The 20,389-nt window shown below is 37.2% G+C and overlaps 1 protein-coding gene across 1 annotated transcript in view; it reads left to right on the forward strand.

The window, feature by feature from the left end:
* LOC145991421 (transient-receptor-potential-like protein) overlaps window positions 1-20,389 on the forward strand; it is an 885,379-nt gene that overhangs the window by 751,646 nt on the left and 113,344 nt on the right. Inside the window, exon 4 of the mRNA XM_083127420.1 lies at window positions 7,054-7,272. Coding sequence (XP_082983546.1) covers window positions 7,054-7,272 — 219 coding nt within the window. The remainder of the gene's footprint in view (window positions 1-7,053; window positions 7,273-20,389) is intronic.

Genomic DNA, 20,389 nt, shown 5'->3' on the forward strand with positions numbered 1-20,389 from the left:
ACTCCTAACCCTAAGTACTTGAATTTGGAAACTGGTTCAAACGAGTTGTTATCAATAATTAGATTTTGATTATTACCTAACACTTGGTTTCGGCCTGTAAGCATATATTTAGTTTTCTCTTTGCTAACTTCCAAACCTATCTCTTTAGCGGCTTTGAAAAAATATTTTAGCATTATTCTTAATATTATTTATATCATCCCCTAATAAGTCTACATCATCTGCATATGCTAACAATTGAGTCACACCGTTTAATTTTAGTCCTCCGTAAGTTTCTTTTACCTTCCTAACAGCGTATTCTAAGGCAAAATTAAAGAGCAATGGAGATAATACATCTCCTTGTTTCAACCCATCATGAATTGTAAATTTGTCAGACATATTAATATCCACACGAATTTTACTTTCCGTTTCACTGGTGCATACTTCTATCATATTAACAAGCTACTTAGGTATTCCAAACTCGACTAATATATTATATAATTTATCTCTTTTGACCGAATCATATGCTTTTCTCAAATCAATGAATAGCTGATGGACATTTTGATTATATTCCCACATTTTCTCAAGTGTCTATCTGATGTGAAAAAATTGATCTGTTCTTGATCTGTTACGTTTAAATCCACATTGATAATCACCTATAATTTCATTAGCATATTAGTCTTGTTAAAAGAATGTTAGATAATATTTTATATGTTGTTGAGAGTAGAGAAATTCCACGGTAATTATTGCAGTTCATTTTATCACATTTTTTAAACACAGGAACAATTATGGATTCTATCAACTGTTGAGGGATTTCTTCTTTATTCCATATTAAACAAATTATGAATTTGACATATTAACGAATTTCCACCATATTTAATTAATTCAGCTGGTATTAAATCAATGCCAGGTGCTTGTTATTCTTTAGCCTTTTAATAGCATCTTTAACTTCAGTCAAGTTAGGTTTTGGCACTAAAGGCTCTGCTGTGTGAACTTCATTTACTTATGATTTATCTCCTACATGAACATTTAAAAGGTCATTAAAGTAGTTCTTCCATCTATTTAAAATATCATTTGGATCAGACAAAAAATCACCGTTTTTATCTTTTATGAAGTTTACTTTAGGTTGCCACCCCTTTCTAAATTCATTTACACCTTTCTATAAATCTCTGATATTTTCGTTATTGCTGTTTGTTTCAATTTCACTAATTTTGCTTTTCAAGTAATCTCTTTTTTTACTTCGAAACTTGCGGTTAACTTCTCGCTTTATGCTATTATAATTGCTTAGATTTGTATCATCAGAGTCATTTAACCACCTGATTTCTTATTTCTATTAGATTATGACATTCGTTATCAAACCATGGCTTACGTTTTCTTGGTTTATGGTATCCTATACTTTCTTTAGCTGCTGATTCTATGGCATTACGTATGTGCTCCCAATTCTTATTTACGTCTGTTTCATTTATATTTTCATCATTATTTAAATCCTGCAAAACATCAAATCTATTTGACAGTTTAATTTGGTAATCTTTCTTAATTCTTTCATCAGCAAATTTTCCTGTATTAAATTTTAGAACTTTTAGATTTTGTTGCTTATGATTTAACACTGCGAGTTTTTCTCTTAATTTAGCAATTACTAAATAATAGTCACTGGCAGTCAGCACCTCTATGTGAATGAACATCAATTATACTAGTATGTCTTCTCTTATCAATGAGAATATGATCTATCTGATTATGAGTTTTACCATCTGGAGAAGACCAGGTATATTTATGGATATCTTTATGTTTAAAAGTGGTACTTTTCACAATTAAATTCTTTGAGGTTGCAAAAGTAATTAATCTTATACCATTATCATTACTTAATTCATGAAGACTTTCTTTACCAATCGTGGGTTTAAATATCTCTTCTTTACCAATCTGTGCATTACAGTCACCTAACAGAATTTTCATATCATACTGGGAAAATTTATCAAAGACCTGTTCTAACTCTGCATAAAAAACATCTTTAGTATTATCATCATTATCTTCCGTTGGTGAATGTATGTTCATTAAAATAATTCTACACCAGCTACCCTGTAAAACTGCATATAATATCCTATCATTAATACATTCTACTGTTTTAAGAGCCGAGAGAATTCTATTATTCATTAAGAAGCCTGTTCTAAAATTATGATTTTCAATACCACCATAGAAAAAAGTATAATTTTTAGTTTTACAATTCCCTTCTCCTCGCCACCTAACTTCCTGGACAGCTACTACATCTAATTTATATTTAACTATCTCATTAACTGTACACTGAAATGCCCCAGGCGGGTAAAGGCTCAGAACATTCCAGGTGCCTAATTTAATATCCTTATTCCTAATGTAGATCTTATCCTTAGTCCAGGGACCTCCCAAAGTAGTCCCTATCCCGAAGATCCGAATGGGGGACTATTTTACCTCCGGAATATTTCACCTTGGGAACATCCATGGCCTCATATTACTGTTTCTTGACATGTCTTTTTACAGTGCAGAGTTGTCAGCTCTACGCCTAACCCCCAATATGAATGGAGGACCGCACCTGTCGTTGGTCAGCGGATCCCTCGGATCTACCTGGGAGGATCAAATAGTAGTCCACCAACCATACCCCACTTCTGCCGATTGTAGGACGCTCATAGAGCCATGACAGGACAGCTCTGTAAATCCCAACAGAGCAAAATGTTGACCATTTCACTCTGTTGGTTGACTAACTGCAGTGAACAAGCCACTGGGCGATGAGGTCGTCACATCACTACGCCGTGCCCATTCCAATGAGAATAATCCTTTAGCGAGAGGAAATGTATTAACATGTTAACATAGCAGCATCAACTGCGAATGAACTTTTGGGTGACAAGATGAACAAACAATATTTTATAATAAGAGCGTTTTGAGGGGGAGGGGGGATTATGAGTGTTTAACCTTGCCTGAAATGACAGTGAATAGTAATACTAAAGCGGATGTAAAATTAGCACTTCATTTTATTACCCATAGGTGGAGTAGAATTTTTGTACACTCAACTGACAGTACTGTGTTGAAATGAAAAATTTTCTTAGACTTTAAGCCCACTCAGATATTAGAATATAACTAGAAAAGTATACCAGATTTCGTACAAGGTTAACAAAAGGTTGCATCAAGCAGCTGAACAGTAATTGATATTTGTTATATCCTAGTTATTATTTTATACTTGTTATATATATATATATATGTGTGTGTGTGTGTGTGTGTGTGTTTGTGCAGGTGTAAGTGCTTCTCTGTAAATTTCTCCTTTTGATATCCTTATATAAAATGGATTCTCTCTGTACTCAGGAATTTTAAAATAAAAATATATAAGAATGTTCACCACAAGTGACGAGGGAAAATGGCATCACAGATTGCAAGTTTTTTGCAAACCAAGGAACCATAAAGTATTGGTGTGTGATCGGGAAGAATTTTTCAGATTTTCAGGATCCTAAACAGTCTAGAAATTTTGAATGGTTCTGTATTAAAGTGCTCAAGCACCGGCGGCTCCAGGGGGTGGTGGGGTACGATGGTACGGCCGTACCCCCTGTTTTTTCACGGACGCCGGGGCGACATGAAGGCAGAACGTAGCCGGATTTTATTTACTGAATGCATCATTTGGAGTAAACGTGTTCTTGTTCTTGTGCAGATTTGTTGCTATGCAACTTCTTCCACGTTGCAAAGTTCGGACTGAAACAAGATATGTAAGAGGAAAAAATGCCAAAACATCGTTCCTTTGGTTTCGTTTTTATTTTGCTTGCTGCTTCAATCAACTGTCCTCTAACGTCAACAATCCCTTATAAGATCCATTGTCACTTTTACGAATTATTATTATTATTTTCGTTCACTGCTTCAGAACGCGGCAGGTGGCTGTTCGCAAGAGCTACTGAACGTTTTTGATCATTTTAACAATCTGCAACAATAAGCCGCACAGAGGAGCAATTGCCCCCCCTTGATTTCAAATTTTATGCAATTAAAATACATTTAGTAAAATTTTCTTGCTCGCTTCCCTCGCAATGCCTCCTTTTCTCAGTTTCGTCAAGTTCAGAGCCTTAGCTAGGGGGCGGCGGGAGTCGGCCATGGACGCCGAGCGTCTAAATGAAAAAAAAATGTAAAAGAGAGAATGCCATGGCGCCCAGTAAAATTATTTGAACCCTATTAAATCAACATTGTTGTCAGTTTCAAAGATTGGATCTAAAAATTTTCATGCTCGTTTCGCTCGCAGTTGTTTTCTGTAATGTATTTAAAGAATATGTGTTGTATTCGTATGTATTGAATAAACTTTGAATATGTACACAATTTAGTGTTGCATATGTATTTTCTTATTTTATGTCGCTTCATGTTGCATATGTGTAAAACATATCTTGAACGTGAAAGTTGTATATATTATGTAAAAAAAGAATTATCTTCGGAATGCATTTATCATTCATTTTCTGCCATTCAAAAATTCAGTTGGTGTGCTTGTTTTCCATTATTAGCTAATCTGAAATTGAACGTGTTGAAAAAAATGTTTCAAATATTTTTTTCTAAACAAATGCTTACTTCTACTCCCATTTTGCGTAATTTATGAGGATAATCACGTCTTTGATACTACTACTACCACTAGTAATAATAATAATAATAACGTCATTATTATTATTGGTATGTTTATCCTGGTAATTGCCCCCCCCCCCAGACAAAAATTCGTGGTTGCGCCTCTGGATTTAGTGTTGTTTTTGTCTTTGCTTCTCTCCTGGCTTTTCTTTTGAAATCACAATAAAATATTGCTGCAAGAATTGGACATTTCTTGGTAAAACTACAAGGTGTACAACTTTGCTTCCGCCGTTTTCCGACAGGTGGCAACAACAGGAAGTAGCGGTCGAAAGAAGCAGATCGCAGACGTCACGCAGTTAGCTTGGACCTCTGTCAAGATAACCCCATTCAAACATTAGTCGAGTGGTGTGTGCATCGTGAAGTTGTTCGCGATTGAAAATGTCAGTGTACGAGCCAAATTCTCGCCATTTGCCATTTTTGTTTCAATATGATGAAAACTGCGGCTGAGGGTCATCGAATGCTCTCCACTGCGTATGGTGAGGACGCTATAAGTGAGAGAAGCTGTCGTGAGTGGTTTCAACTCTTCAAGAACGGTGACTTTAACGTCGAAGACCGGCATAGTGGTGGAAGACAGAAAGTTTTCGAAGATGCAGAATTGGAGATATTGCTGAGTGAAGACTCGCGACAAACTCAAGAAGAATTGGCACGATCATTGGGAGTGACACAGCAAGCCATTTCAAAAAGTCTGAAAGTGATTTTGCAGCATGACAACGCACGACCCCACGTTGCCAAAGTGGTGAAAACGTACTTGGAAACCCCACCCGCCTTATTCTCCAGACATCGCTCCCTCTGATTATCACCTGTTTAGATCAATGGCTCATGAACTGGCTGACCAACACTTCCGATCTTATGAAGAAGTCAAAAAGTGGATCGATTCGTGGATCGCCTCCAAAGATGAACAATTTTTTAGACGCGGCATTCGTACGCTGCCCGAAAGATGGGAGAAAGTAGTGGCCAGCGATGGACATTACTTTGAATAATGCCTGGGTAAGCAATGTTTTTCATTACAGCGTCATATTTTTGGGGAAAAACGGCGGAAGCAAAGTTGTACACCTTGTACGTATAGTATTAGGTACGGCTAACAACAACAAAACGAAACGTGAGTTATTTAACCAACCTTTCGTCCATGAAGTTAAGTTATTGAGAGACAATGAGAACACGTAACATTTCGCCCCTGAGAGAAAAGGTTCACCAAATCATACGTTTTATGCGAATATTTGAGTGAAGTAGTCGTACCTAATTCTATAGTTTCATCCATTCCTCATACCTCCCGATCGTCTTAATGATTCTAAAAGCAAGAAACAAATTCTCTTTTATCGTCCCCCAAAGAAAATTAAATATTAGGATTAGACATGTCATTATACTGTTCGGAACTCTGAAGTTCCCGATTTCTTCTTTGTGGCCTTTACTTTTTTTTATGTTGATATGTATACTTAGGACGAAAAATCTTAATTTTCAGGGTTAACACGGTAGCTAATGGGGCATATAGTAGAAATATGTCTGTATAATGTGGGATCCTTTTTACTACTTCTTACGTTAATTATGCTCTATTATTAAACTTATACAAAAATCGTCATAGAGATACTACATATAAAATTGCTAGAAGAAAATAGTATAATACATTCTACTAGAAGAGATATCCACGAGCAAATTTTATTGTACAAATTTATCAATGGATCAACGGAAAAGCAGGAAATTTTAAATTTATTGAAATTCAATGTGAACAAAAAATAGGTTTGCTTTTGCAGTAAATTGTACATTAGGCACGTCCGTTGCAAAGGTATTGTAACATATAAAAGACGGTGTGAAACTGTGTAATCGATTTTTCATTCTGTATAAGTACAGGGGGGCCGGGGGCGCTGTTTTGCTTATCGTACCCATTGTTCACGTATCCTGAAACCGCCAGTGTGCTCAAGTGGTAAAAATTACTTGGAAATGTTAGTAATTTATTCCAAGAATGCAAAAACGATCACTTCAAGGGGGGATGTGCATATAATTCCACATTTCTATTCACTCTACATCATATGTGTATGTTAAGAATTGACAGTGTTGCAATATTAATAGACCTATTAATAAGAAACGCACACACAAACGGTATGTATATAGTGTATGAAATCCATGCCTGTGTCAAAACCCTTCCTCTCCCAAATTTTATTCTGGGATACGCCCCTGTTTTATATATACATAATATACAACCTTTGAGGTATTTTATGGGAGAAGCACAAGGCGCCCAAATTCAGCACCTGAGACTCTATATGTATATTTTCACATTGTTGGGACTGAATGCTTGGGAGGAAAGGTTTGTCTTTATTTCTGTCTGCACAAGAAATAAATAACTCTAGATTTACTTTCAAGTGACGGCAAGAAAATTTGGTTTCTGGTACTAATCTACTTAACTAAACTCGTACAAAATGTTGAAGTGCGAGTTTCGACGACAGTGATAGATTTGTGGATCTGAATTTGTTTCAGGCGATGCTCTGCTGTACGCCATCACTGAAGGAGTCTTGAAGATCGTTGAGATGCTGATCAACCATCCGAGCATCACGCCAGAAATGCTTGCCAACGATTGGTCGCAGTCAAGGAGCCCGGGCGAGCCAGAAAGCTCAGACTTCTCTCCGGACATCTCCCCCATCATCCTCGCCGCCCACTGCAACCAGTTCGAAATCCTCCAACTCTTTCTCTCACGAGGTAAGTCAAGCCTGTGCTAAATACTGGTGTGTCTGGATGCGGTGGCTACGAGCAGACAGAGACAGCAACTTGGATATATTACAATACTGTCAGCAGTGGCATCACATATTCATTGTCTGCTGTTCAAGATACGCTAACAACACTAAACCTAACCTGCCTCTGCCTAACCTATTCACATGTTTACTTCTACCATTAGATGCATACGCAAGTAGGTTAGGCAGGTCAAGTTTAGTGCTGTTAGTATAAGGTAGATGAGCCAAGGGTGGCCATTGTTAAGCTTCTAGGGCAATTTACAAATCTCTAATGAGAGATACATTTTTGAAATTAAGAGAAATAGCTCCTAAACTAATTAACAACGTGTACCAAATGGACATTTTGTAACACTGCTTGTAACGTTTTTAAAAGAAAAAGTTACAAAACCGTTACATCTGCTCCCAAAGGTGGCCCAGGGCTTATAGTTGGCTTAGAAAATGATGCTTGTGCTCAGGAAAACATAGTTATTCATGTTTATTCACGTTTCTACATCTTATTAGGGAAAGTTGTTGGTATCAACCTTTTGATTGTTGACATGCATTATATACAGTAACGACGAATAGCCGACCTTCGTGGAGGACTGGTCTGCACAATCCCTACGACGCCAGGAGTTCCACAATAACTTACATAAAATGGCTGCTGGCAACCCGAGACAGTTCGTTTTCTGTATGGTGCACCTCAGGGGGACTGGGTATATTAATGTAGTGCCATCTGTTAGCCATGTTTAATACTAATATGATTTTCGTACAGTGGGTCACCTTTGGAACACGAGCTACCTTTGTCTCACCTACCTTATATCTTCAAGTTGCTATAGTAATAGGTATCCGTTATTATAGCAGCTGGCTTAAGTTCAAAATCTTCCGTATAGATGGCAGTTGATTTGCTCTAACTTAGCTAACTCTCTAATTTAAAATTTCTTAGCCGAAGTAATTAATTATCTATGGAATATTTTTGTATGACACATAATTGAATCAAAATTACATTCAAAGGATATTAAGTTACCTACTAGACAACTTGTGGTATATATATAAATATTCTCATAAACGTTCTGAACTAAAATTGTAGATTTTAAAAGTGTGAAAAACAGATTATTGAAGCAATGTACTTTTTATAAATTGTCATGGTTTCAGTCGTCGACAAAAAATCAGAAAGTTTATATGAAGAAAACTATTCAAATTGTGGGAGGATATTGTCTCTCACAGTTGAGCATACTTCTGAGAATAGGAATTCTGGGAATATTTTTTCGATTGCGAAACTATATTTACGGTATTTTACAATGAATTCGTACAAACTGTTGAAGCAGAAAATTTTTCTTTTTCTCGAAAGAGTCATGTTTGTTCTTACTGCTTGAACCTTAAAAGAAAAGTTCCACGTTATTTTTTGTTTTACTATAGATGAACTTGCTTTCTATACTTATTTTAAAGCTTCCAAGCTCTAAATAAAAGATAGGAGATATCAATTTCCTGTGAAGAGTTGCAACACATTTCTACTCGCAATTGTACGTAAAGTTACCCTCTGCACTTTGCAATATACCGTAAAAAGGTGGGGGTATGTGAAAGTAGGGTCGCACACATTCACGATCATGGTCTTTTGTGGAGATGATGTGATCAACCGCCTACCTCCATTTACAAATTCATTAAGTTAAGTGAACGCCACATTGTGCAGGGAAGTTATTAATATGCTTAATATTTCTTGAAAAATTCCCACGTGATTTCCATCTCCACCATTATCCACCTCAGAAATCGAATTCGAGTCTCGCGTGTCAGTAAAAAGCCCTGCCGAGAGGATCATGGCAACTTCGTAATCGTAGTAGAATGATTCGTATGATGTAGTTGTACCAAACGATCTTTAAACATATATTTTCTTGTAATTATAGAATGGGTTTGTTCAAATGTCGATTTCGTTATAGTTACTGCAAAAAGCCTGGTTGCAGCTCTTTCTTTTTTAATAATAATAATAATTGCGTTATAGTTGGTGGTAACTATAACAGATGTATTCGGCATATTAATGTTAATAATAAAATTAGGATTGTTCCTCAGTTAAGGGGGTATATATTAAGGGGAGGCTGCTAACTTCCATCTTATATCATATAATATATATTATATCATCATATAATCATCACTCATCCTCGCGATTTTCCAAGAGTTGCATAAATCGACGCAATATACCGGGTGTCCCAAAAGTTGCTTGACCGAGAAATAAATATTTGTATTTGAAAACAATATATGCGAACCGCATGGACATTGAAAATGCTGTGCGACAACAGATCACCCGCTTCAGGCATGGTGAAGAGGATGGTGCTGCCGATGGTATTCGACGTCTTCCACATCGATGGCAGCGTGTTTTTGTAACATGTGCACATGTGTATGTCACAGGTTCAGACAGGTTTTTGTAACTTGTACATTAATACATGTGTATGTCACAGGGTTGCTTGGTTTTTCTTTCATGATTCCTACCAACAAAATATCCATAATGGATACTCTTTCAGTTGTATATAACAATTTTTTAATACATCCTTCGATTGTCGAATTATTACTAGGTTGCCATGACTTACTCCCAAACCCTCGTATATACAGCCTTCCTACTTCCCGAACACGATTAGCAAGCGTTGCATCATGTAGCTCCGCCTGTTGTATGTATTCTGGAAGAATAGAGACCAAACCTGGATCTGTATTCCAGACATCACAACGATCGCATCTCCCTACATTTATGCATTTACTGAGTCACATAAGTCGAGGGATTGCAGACGGAATGCACAGACTCTCACTCACCTTGCCTACTGTAGATTGGTTCTCAATGGAGAGGGGGGGGCGCTCGCTGAGCTGGTCTTGGTCCCGACACACTTGCTGTATAATAGGAGCTTCCTGAGTTTATATACAAGAAGAGTAAATAGCCCCGCACATGTATCACGCCTAGTTGGTTATTTTACGTTGAGTATACGTGTGGTCAGGCAAGGTTTGTGGGTTGCTTGCGCCTCACTGCCTACATATGCATTGACCTCCGTATGGTGAGAGATTGTGTCGCTCTAGATTGACGAAGCTCTGTGTGGTAAGGACAGTTAAGTTGGGGTATGGAATAATTTTCAATGAACACGAGCCAAGTCCGTGCAAGTAGCCCTATACCAGGTACAGAATTTCTTGTGAATTCTATGGGGGAAAAAAACCCTAACATTTTTACCATTGGTATTTCAAAAAACTAGTTCCCGACTTCCGTGGTGGAGTGGTTAGCACAGCGCGCTACGACGTGAGATATCCTGGGTTCGAATTCTGGTCTGGGCAAGGGTGTTCGTTGTGAGTTTCCCTTCATCAATTTGATCATATCATCCTCACCATCGCGATTAGCCAAACGTTGCAGAAAAGCTTCCCTAAATAACAAAAGTCAAATTAAAAAAGTAAGATTGAACAGACCAAAAGTTGATTTCCAGTTCGTATATGGTGAAATACCATTAGGTCATACATGGCATTCCATAGGTTAATTTTGAGGTTAAATATAACAGTCGAAGGAAAACTGGAAACCTGACGTCACCTCAAAAACATTTTCAACATTATTCCGGAAACTCAATTCGAACAAACAATATCAAAAAACTGAGTCCAGAAAATCGGAGGAGAATTCACAAACAAAAAAAAGGTTCGATTCGGATATCGAAAAGCAAGTGGATAAACAATGGTAAAAGGATTTCCACCTTCCTCCCTCCGAAACCAAGTCTACCAGCCAGGAGGGAATTTTCTTCTTATTTTTTCCCGGCTGATAAATCCACAACAGCTGTGGTTTGCCACTGCCAGGGACAGTTTCTATTATAAAAGTAACGGTTAATTAATTTCATGAAGTCTTCCCTGGGGGGAGAGGAAATTTATCTGCCAGCAGTCTCCCCCCCTCCCCCCTCCCCCGCATGCTGATGAGAGAGAAAGAGCTAACGGCTATCGAACGGGTAATTACAGAATTTGATCTGTTCTCAAAATTTCTTGTAAGAACCATTAACAGTACCCGTTGTGGTCTGCTTGAAAATATATGTACCTATACAGGCAAATAATCAATTATTACATTGGAAATGCATGCGATTATATTCCATGGAAAGGTGCACATCTGTTCTATCTAAAAGCACAATTTTCAAAAGAAATATTGCTGCCATTAAGCTCTCAATTGTTCCAACTTAGAAGGAACAGTTCTTTTGCTTTAACCTCTATCGTAATTTTCTTATGATCGAGTTCAGACTTGGTAAATGCCGACCGTTTTGTAGCAACCATTCACACATCACCTTATACTTAACAAAATTACATAATTTTATTTACTTCAAACACGTGGAGAAATGCTGAACCATTTTTTTATATTAAACCTGTTTGTTTTGATTCTTTACTTAGACATAGCTGCATTAAAATGAACATTTCATGTGCAGTTTGAATTTGTTTTTTGATTATATACTTATAAATAGCTTCATTTAAATGAGCATTTCTCGTGACGTTTGAATGTTGATTTAGGTGCAGTCTTATAATTCAGATGAAAGGGAAAGGACGTAGGACAGAATGAAATAAATTACAGCAGGGAAGTAGGCACTTGCCTCCAACCTCCCCCTCTTCCTGGAAAACAATTGCTGAAAGATTTCATTCTGTTCATTGTGCTTTAGGGTATTACGTGGAAAGTAAAATAAACGAAAGTATAGGTATACGCTAATGACTAGAGTCGTTTTCACGTTCAGAAGACACAATGGGCTCTTATGGGCAATGCTTTTCTTATGGGAAATACGAGCGCGCTGTTGTGAAATTTCTGGATTTACAAATTTAGCTTAAGTAAAATCGGTACCTGCAGTTTTGCAGGAAATTTTGTAGAGAATTCAATGGTGAACACAAAAAACTGGTAACTTGCTTACATAATTTTAGATAAATTAAAAACGCAAATTTTCTGTGAAAACACAATTTTTACATTGTTTTCATTCCTAACGTTGAAACATGCCGTAAAATTGAAGCATTCATTATTAAAAAAATTGACACTGTTTTTTAATTGTCATAGGTGATGGTGGTACTCAGAATTTATCAATACTTTAAAGCATATTTTCATTAAAAAATATTCAAATAAAGTATGTGGAGATTTTTTATATTCGTGCAGTAGAAAATGTCGTCGCTGGCCATTTTTTGTTCTGTAATTCCAAGTAAAAACTTCCAGCGACAAAGTTGTGGAGAAAAAAATTAAATTATTTTTTATAACCACTCAAAGGTTCCCAGAAATATTACTTCCATGCATTTGGAGTTTCTTTTTAACCCGAACCGCGCGCGAAGTAAGGAGACGTTGTCTGGCCATCTTGAGTTGGCTCACCGCAGCAATCCGGATAATCACCACCAAGTTTTCGAGTTGTCATTTTATTTCCATTCAGTAAAAATATGAACTTCATGCAGTTTGTTATAATACGTAGAATTGAAATTACTTAAATTTAATAATTGACAATTATTTCCAATGCTGCTGTTGTGAGCAACATTAGTGCTGTCGCAAATACACGTTGTTTTTGTTTACATTACTGTCGACATTAATACTGAAATGAAGATCACCTTTCAGTTTCCAACGTGCACATGAATTCATAGACACCATATTAACCTTTGAAAGGCTTTCCAACACGTGACAAAATATGGGGCTTCAAGATAGAAATATGACATGCCTTGCTTGAGTCATTCACGTCTTATCAGTTCACGTGGGCCATAACTCATTTGTTTGTTTGGGTTGTAACTTAATCTTACCCATGTGCCAGGTTCCCCTTACTTGAGTGAGAGATCTGCTTTGGTCTGTTTAGACTTTTTCCCTCTCTCGAAAAAGTGTTTTCAGTTGTGTGAGCGCTCAGTGATTTTTACTTTTTTAAGTGATTTCTGAAGTGTCACATTCGTGCATTACACTCGCGTGTGTAGCGATCGCAATGGATCATAGTAAAAAGGATAACTGTAACGTTCACAGTATAATATTAATATTAATAATTACATATAATTATCATTATATATACAAAATATGTAACACCTTCATTGTGAAGGAAGGTCATCATTTCCCGGCGACATGAGCTAGCGCTGTATTGGCAACACTGTGCGGTTTCTCCATAATATAAGCGCCGTTGTGTCTTCTGAACGTGAAAACGACTCTAAAGTTAACCAGAAATAGCCGTTTCTAGAAAATGGGAAAGTGTTGAGTTGTTATTTGCCCCCTCTGGAAAAATTTTAGTTTGTCACTCCTGGTGGGAAAAAAAAGTATGCTACGCCCATTCTAGCGATTGGCTCATTTTACCAACGCCTTCTGTATCACACCCTCTCTTGATCTCTAGCCCCAGGGGCGGCTTAAGGTCTGAACGACCAAGGCGCACCAAACAGGGTGTCCCCTTTTAGTAGAGTAGTGCGTAGATATTTGTATTGAAAAGAGTTGAATTTGTGCAGACAAAGATTAATTAGTTACTACTCAGGGGCGCCGACTTGTCAAAATTATTGGGGGGGCTCTGATCACTGAAATAAATTAATGAATGACTCACTCTCTTACTTTTTTAAGTTTTGATCTCAGTGTTCGGAATCACATAAAAGCCCATGAATTCCTCAAAAATATCAAAATTTATATTCACAGTTCTAATGCAGAATATTAATATTGTCCACGAATGGATATTTCACAAGTTTCGTCAACCATAATAGCAAAATATTCCCGACTTTTAATATCTGCTACCACGGAGCGCAAAACAGATCTCCCTACTATATCAATGATCTCGTTCTGAATGTCATGTTAGAGCCATTTGTACCCCAAAAGTCTCATCCACTACCCTAGTTCATGCACATCGTCTTTTGAAACTCTTTTTAGTAAAAATTTTAACAATACTCATAATTACATACTTAGTATATAGTAATAAGTCATATGTTTTGCTGTCTCTGGTCATAGCCCCCCCCCCCCAAAGTTGATGGTTTAGCGGCCTCAGCTCCCCCAAAGTTGATGGTTTAGCGGTCTCAGCCCCCCAAATTGATGGTCTAGAACATTTCAAATGTGTATTTAAAGTTAAGTTCATGTGGCACAATTCTGAGTAAACTTTACAAGAGAAGCAAAATAATACATTAGTTCTTCTAAAGCAAAATTATTTGGGGGCTCAAGGCCCCCCAAGCCCCATGGAGTCGGCGCCTATGTTACTACTACATAATATAATAAGTACATTGCAAAGTCATTGTCGCCTAACTCCGTGGCGGAGTGGTTATCACACAGCGCTACGACGGCAAGGGCCCCGGGTTCGAATCCTGGCCTGCGCATGGGTGTTCTTTGTAAGTGTCCCTTCACTTCATTATATCACCAGTCATCCTCATCTTCGCGATCAGCTAAAAATGGCAGAAAAGCAAAGTAAAATATACCAAATCAAACAAAATAAAAAAAATCATGTAGCAATTTAAGGTAAGGTTAATTTGATATCATTATGTATGTATTAGAACAAATACATACCTACAGTAAACGTGTTCTTTAGCAGTAAGTCTTAAAAAATGTTAAAAAATAGGGCTACTTTTTTTCCTTCATTAAAACCGTAAATAGTATACGTTATAATTTGATCATGTGTTTTATTGGGGAAAATGTATAATAGTGCTGGAGCAAAAGTGGCTAAAAAGTGGGGGAGCGACTGCCCTTGCCCCCCTAATTGCCGCCTATGAACCTACATGAAGTTTGCTTATGAAATCTTCAGGGAGTTGATTGATTGATTTGATGTTTGAAGTCCACTTTATGCACAGAAAGGCTAATCGGGACTGAACCTACATTTTAAAGTGGGATCCGAACCACTGTGCCACGTGCCTCCACCTTCAGAGAGTAGTGAATCGCCTCATATAACCTAATTGACAACATGGCTAGTGCTCATCATATATTCCGCAAATATGTACACAGTATTGTTGAACTGAGCTGAACCTTTTTTCATATACTGAAGAAAATTTATCTTGGATTCAAAACTTTTGAATTTTCATGTTCCAGTCAATATCATTGAAACAGCTGATTCCTTCAAATTTCTAATCTTCGTTTTCAAGTAAACTACGCAACTACTTTAACTTGACCACTTACAAAGATTAATAACTCGTTTAACAATTGTAACGCAATACTTCACCAAAAGATGGCAATAAAATATTCATATGTACATTTTTATTCACTTTTACAGAAAATTAGACTTAAGATAAATTACTGAAACATGTGTCGCCCCTGTCAACACATGCTTTTTCAGGCACTAAACTATTCAATCTGTATTATATTAATCTATGTTAGAATCTTTTCTTTAAAAATGTATTATTGTTAATATGTAATGAATTGTTTAACTTAAATCAGGAAAAATGATGAAACTATGGAAATACTAAACAACTATGTAGTAACCTTGGTAAATTGTAAACAACAATATGATATAAAAGAGCAAGACTTTTGTAAGTCTACGGGACATTCTCCTGGTTGCCGAAAGGTTGATGGTTCAGGGGACGTTGGGGAATATCTTGCTTCAATCTTCGGATTGGCTGGAGTACTTGTACTCCATTTTGGCGGATATTCACAAACCCAACTCTGAATAAGGTGTTCTCCTGCATCATCAAAAGACCAGGGTTATAAACTTCGGTATATCTAATAGGTTTAGGCCTACAAGTTATACCGGGTGAATTGTCTGTTTGGAAAAGTGTTTGTATAACATCGAAAGTTTAAATAAATCTTCGAGTAAAAGATCTTAAGGATCTTTCATTTCAACCTGCATAGGTGATAATTAAAATTAAATCCTACACCACAGACCTCGCAAGGGCTTGGTCCTGCTAACCCTTAGAAGCCTTTGAGAAGTCCGATAAAAGGGTTATAACCAGACTAAACTAAAAGCCCTAAAGGCAGAAGGTGCGTGTCAGTGATTTTTGGCGACCGTGACCAGGATCCTCGAAGCAACCACCTGTGGATCTTCGTAGCCTAGCTGAAGAAGAAGAAGCCTGTTCCAGAAACAGAAGAAGAAGCCTGTTCCAGAACCAGAAGAAGCAAAGATGATAGGTTCCCAGAGACCTTTGACCAGGCAGCAAAAGGAGAGACTCGTTTGCTGTACGAATGAAGAAAAGAAAGAGGAAACCTTATTACCATGCTCCAGCTGCAACAGATACGTTCATGAAAGTTGCGCACATAAAACCCCAGGATCTGACGTAGCAGCAGAGGTAGAAGTTAAATGTAGACAGTGCGTGGAAAAACAAGCTACGCCCACCCCAACAGGTGATAGTTGGAGGGAAATGATGATCTCCTTTATGACGGATTTTAAGAAAGAGAAAGAAGCAGAAAAGGAGCAAAGATTAAAAGAAAAAGAAGCAGAAAAAGAGCAAAGATTAAAAGAAAAGGAAGAAGAAAGAGAGCAAAGATTAAAAGAAAAAGAAGCAGAAAAAGAGCAAAGATTAAAAGAAAAGGAAGAAGATGATCAGAAATTCACACGTTTAATCAAGAAGCTAGAAGAACGTGAAGCTGAACAGAGGATGCGAAGACAGATAGAGAAAGAAGCAGAGAAAGAGCAGAGATTAAAAGAAAAGGAAGAAGAAAAAGAGCAATGATTAAAGGACAAGGAAGAAAATGACCAAAAGTTTGCACGTTTGATCGAAAAGTTGGGTGAACGAGATGCTGAACAGAAAGCAGAAAGAGAAAGGGAACGAGAAATGAATAAGAAAATGTTTGAAGATTTTAAAGTAAATCTAGGAAAAGAAATATCCGAAGCGATAGCTGAAATCAGAAAAGAGAGAGACGAAAAATATGAAGAACTAGTGGAAAGAAGGAGAGAAGATCGGCAGATAGATGATGACCGTTTTAAACAGCTACAAGAAGGCTTGAACCAAGAGATGACTGAGCTGAAAGAAATGTACGTAAATTTGGAGGGTGAAATAAGAGTGACAAAAGAGGCCCAAACACAACAAGTTGAAATTATAAAAACGTTAACCTCAAAGTTGGAAACCTTACAACTAGGCAAGGAGAATAGGAATGAAGAGATGGAAACTCTGCCAAAGAAGATATGTGTAAGAACCTCTTGCTCCTCGTATTCTTCCAGTTCCGAATCCCCCGAATATTCTGAACCATGCCAAAGAAAGAAACGAAAAAGGAGTGGCGGAACGAGACGAACTAGAGAATACGCTACGGAAAAAATGGTTGAAGATAATTCCTACTTAAACCATTCATCCAATCGAATTCTCCGAATGTCTGACGTCAATTCCCTCACCAAGTTTAATGGAGAAATCAATTCAGTATCTGCTGAAAGGTACTTGGAGGAGATAAACACTTATATGGATTTAATGAAAATGCCCATGATGTATCGACTAAAGGTCCTCCCTTCGCTAATGGTGGGTAAAGCCAAGGCTTGGTTTATGGCAAACGAAAAAAGATGGAAAACTTTTGAACACTTCCGCTCTGCTTTTAGGAAGCAATACGCATCGCCTGAAGCAAAACAAAGGGAAATGAATACCCTGAGGAATAAACATTATAGCAAAGGTGCAGGGTTATCATTGGAAGAATATTGCTGGGAGGTATATGCAGCATACTGCAATCTGACGGAAACCATCAACCAATCAGAAGTGTTGAACTTAATCATTGGCCAATTACCTTCACGAGTGCGACAACTGGTACTAACTCGAGATCCCACCAACATAGACCAACTCACGAATTTCCTGGGAAAGTTCGAAGCGTCTGAACAAATGGAAGGATGGAAAGCCGATTACCAACGAACTGATGAACGAAGAAATCCTCAACCTCGAATCAGGAATCTAGAGCTATCCCGGAGGAATGGAGGAGAAGAAGATAAGAGGCCCACACCGATCAACCAAAGGTTGAATGGAAATCTAAGGTTCCAAAGGAAGGATGCAGATAGAAGGACATTCTGGAATAAGAACCAGAATCAAAGAAACTGGTTTCAATCTCGTAAGAAAGAATGTGGAATACAGACTGACGAAAGTCCAGAAGACTGTGCTTTGAACCCTAGAGCACCTGTATGGGAAATTCCTTCCACTATTAAAGCACCTTCTTGGGAAATTCCCTCTACCAGTCGAGCAAATTTAAACCAGAGGTCGTTGTAGATGAAGCTCTCCCTTCTACAACGCGACACAATCTTGATGTTTGTGAGAGCGAAGAAGACAAACAATTTACTAATGAAAATTTAGATGTTTTATATCTAGAGCTAAATTCTTGTCCAAATTCTAAAGAGGAGAAATTGTTTAATGTTTTCGAAGTAACTGGGAATTGCAGCAAGAAGCCAGAAATTCAAATAGAAGTTTTGGGATTAAAAATAAGATGTACTTTGGATACAGGAAGTGAATGCACAGTCATGAATTATAATGTTTGGGTAAATCTCCGAGAGAGATTACCAGGCTTGAAACTGCAAAGATGTCCAGGGATAAGGTTAAAGGATTTTGTTGGACACGAGAGGTCTCGCATTGTAGGATGCCGAACCATTCTTTTTGAAATTGCAGGACACACTTTTGAAGATCAAGTCTACGTAGTGAAGAATTTAGAGGCAGATTTGTTATTTGGATATCCCTTCTTCAAGAGATATAGAATCAATTTGGATGCAGGTGCCAATAAATTATATTTAACGGTGAAGGGACAAGTCGTTGAAGAAAGTTTGATTCCAGATGACCGAGAAGATAGTTTTGAAGCAATTAATGGTAAGACTTAGTGTGTTAAACTATCGATGGCTGAAAGGGAATCGCATTCAGACAATAGGTCCGCCGCCGAGGAAGATATAAGAAAGAAGGTTTTCGCTCCAGGGTTGCTGAATCAAGAAGATGAGGAGAAACTACACTGCCCATTATTTGCTGACAAACAGGGACTTGTAAATGCTTCAATCTGCAAGATAATTGCGGAACAACCTGTATTTCCTTTACAAAATCCATCTCCCATTCAAAAAGAGGAGAATCTAGAAGAAGACCTAAATGGATGGAAGACCTGGCTAATGGACGTCAAGAAGTTTTACGAAGGAGTGTGTTAAACAAGATGTAAAACCATTTCCTGTTTTCTCCAGAAGCTACATGCAAATGAAGAATGAAGTCCAAGAAGACGATCCCAAATGAAACATCGCCTCACATCATGAAGAAGAAGAAGAGAAAGAAAAATGAAAATATACAAAAAGGGAGAAAAAGTTATAAAACAAAATTAAATAACGTTCACTTATATTTAATTTTATTTTCTTCTGGGGGAACGCTATGTGTCGCCCCTGTCAACACATGCTTTTTCAGGCACTAAACTATTCAATCTGTATTATATTAATCTATGTTGGAATCTTTTCTTTAAAAATGTATTATTGTTAATATGTAATGAATTGTTTAACTTAAATCAGGAAAAATGATGAAACTATGGAAATACTAAACAACTATGTAGTAACCTTGGTAAATTGTAAACAACAATATGATATAAAAGAGCAAGACTTTTGTAAGTCTACGGGATATTCTCCTGGTTGCCGAAAGGTTGATGGTTCAGGGGACGTTGGGGAATATCTTGCTTCAATCTTCGGATTGGCTGGAGTACTTGTACTCCATTTTGGCGGATATTCACAAACCCAACTCTGAATAAGGTGTTCTCCTGCATCATCAAAAGACCAGGGTTATAAACTTCGGTATATCTAATAGGTTTAGGCCTACAAGTTATACCGGGTGAATTGTCTGTTTGGAAAAGTGTTTGTATAACATCGAAAGTTTAAATAAATCTTCGAGTAAAAGATCTTAAGGATCTTTCATTTCAACCTGCATAGGTGATAATTAAAATTAAATCCTACACCACAGACCTCGCAAGGGCTTGGTCCTGCTAACCCTTAGAAGCCTTTGAGAAGTCCGATAAAAGGGTTATAACCAGACTAAACTAAAAGCCCTAAAGGCAGAAGGTGCGTGTCAAACAATAGTAATTTATCATAATATCCCAGATAAAGGGATACTCTAAATAATCAGATAACATTAATATAAACCTGTCACAAATTATATATTTTCAAACATTTGCAATAAATAGAGAAACACGAGAATTTGCATACAATTAACATGCTTTTTATGTAATTTGTTCGAAATGAATGTCCTTTAATTCCATCGTACAGTATACACAAAGTAATATTATTTCCATGAGTCGGACTTCTGGAATTCCATGT

The sequence above is a fragment of the Lepisma saccharinum genome, chromosome 8, assembly GCF_977018435.1.
Source record: "Lepisma saccharinum chromosome 8, izLepSacc3.1, whole genome shotgun sequence".
In the NCBI taxonomy this organism is placed as follows: Eukaryota; Metazoa; Arthropoda; class Insecta; order Zygentoma; family Lepismatidae; genus Lepisma; species Lepisma saccharinum.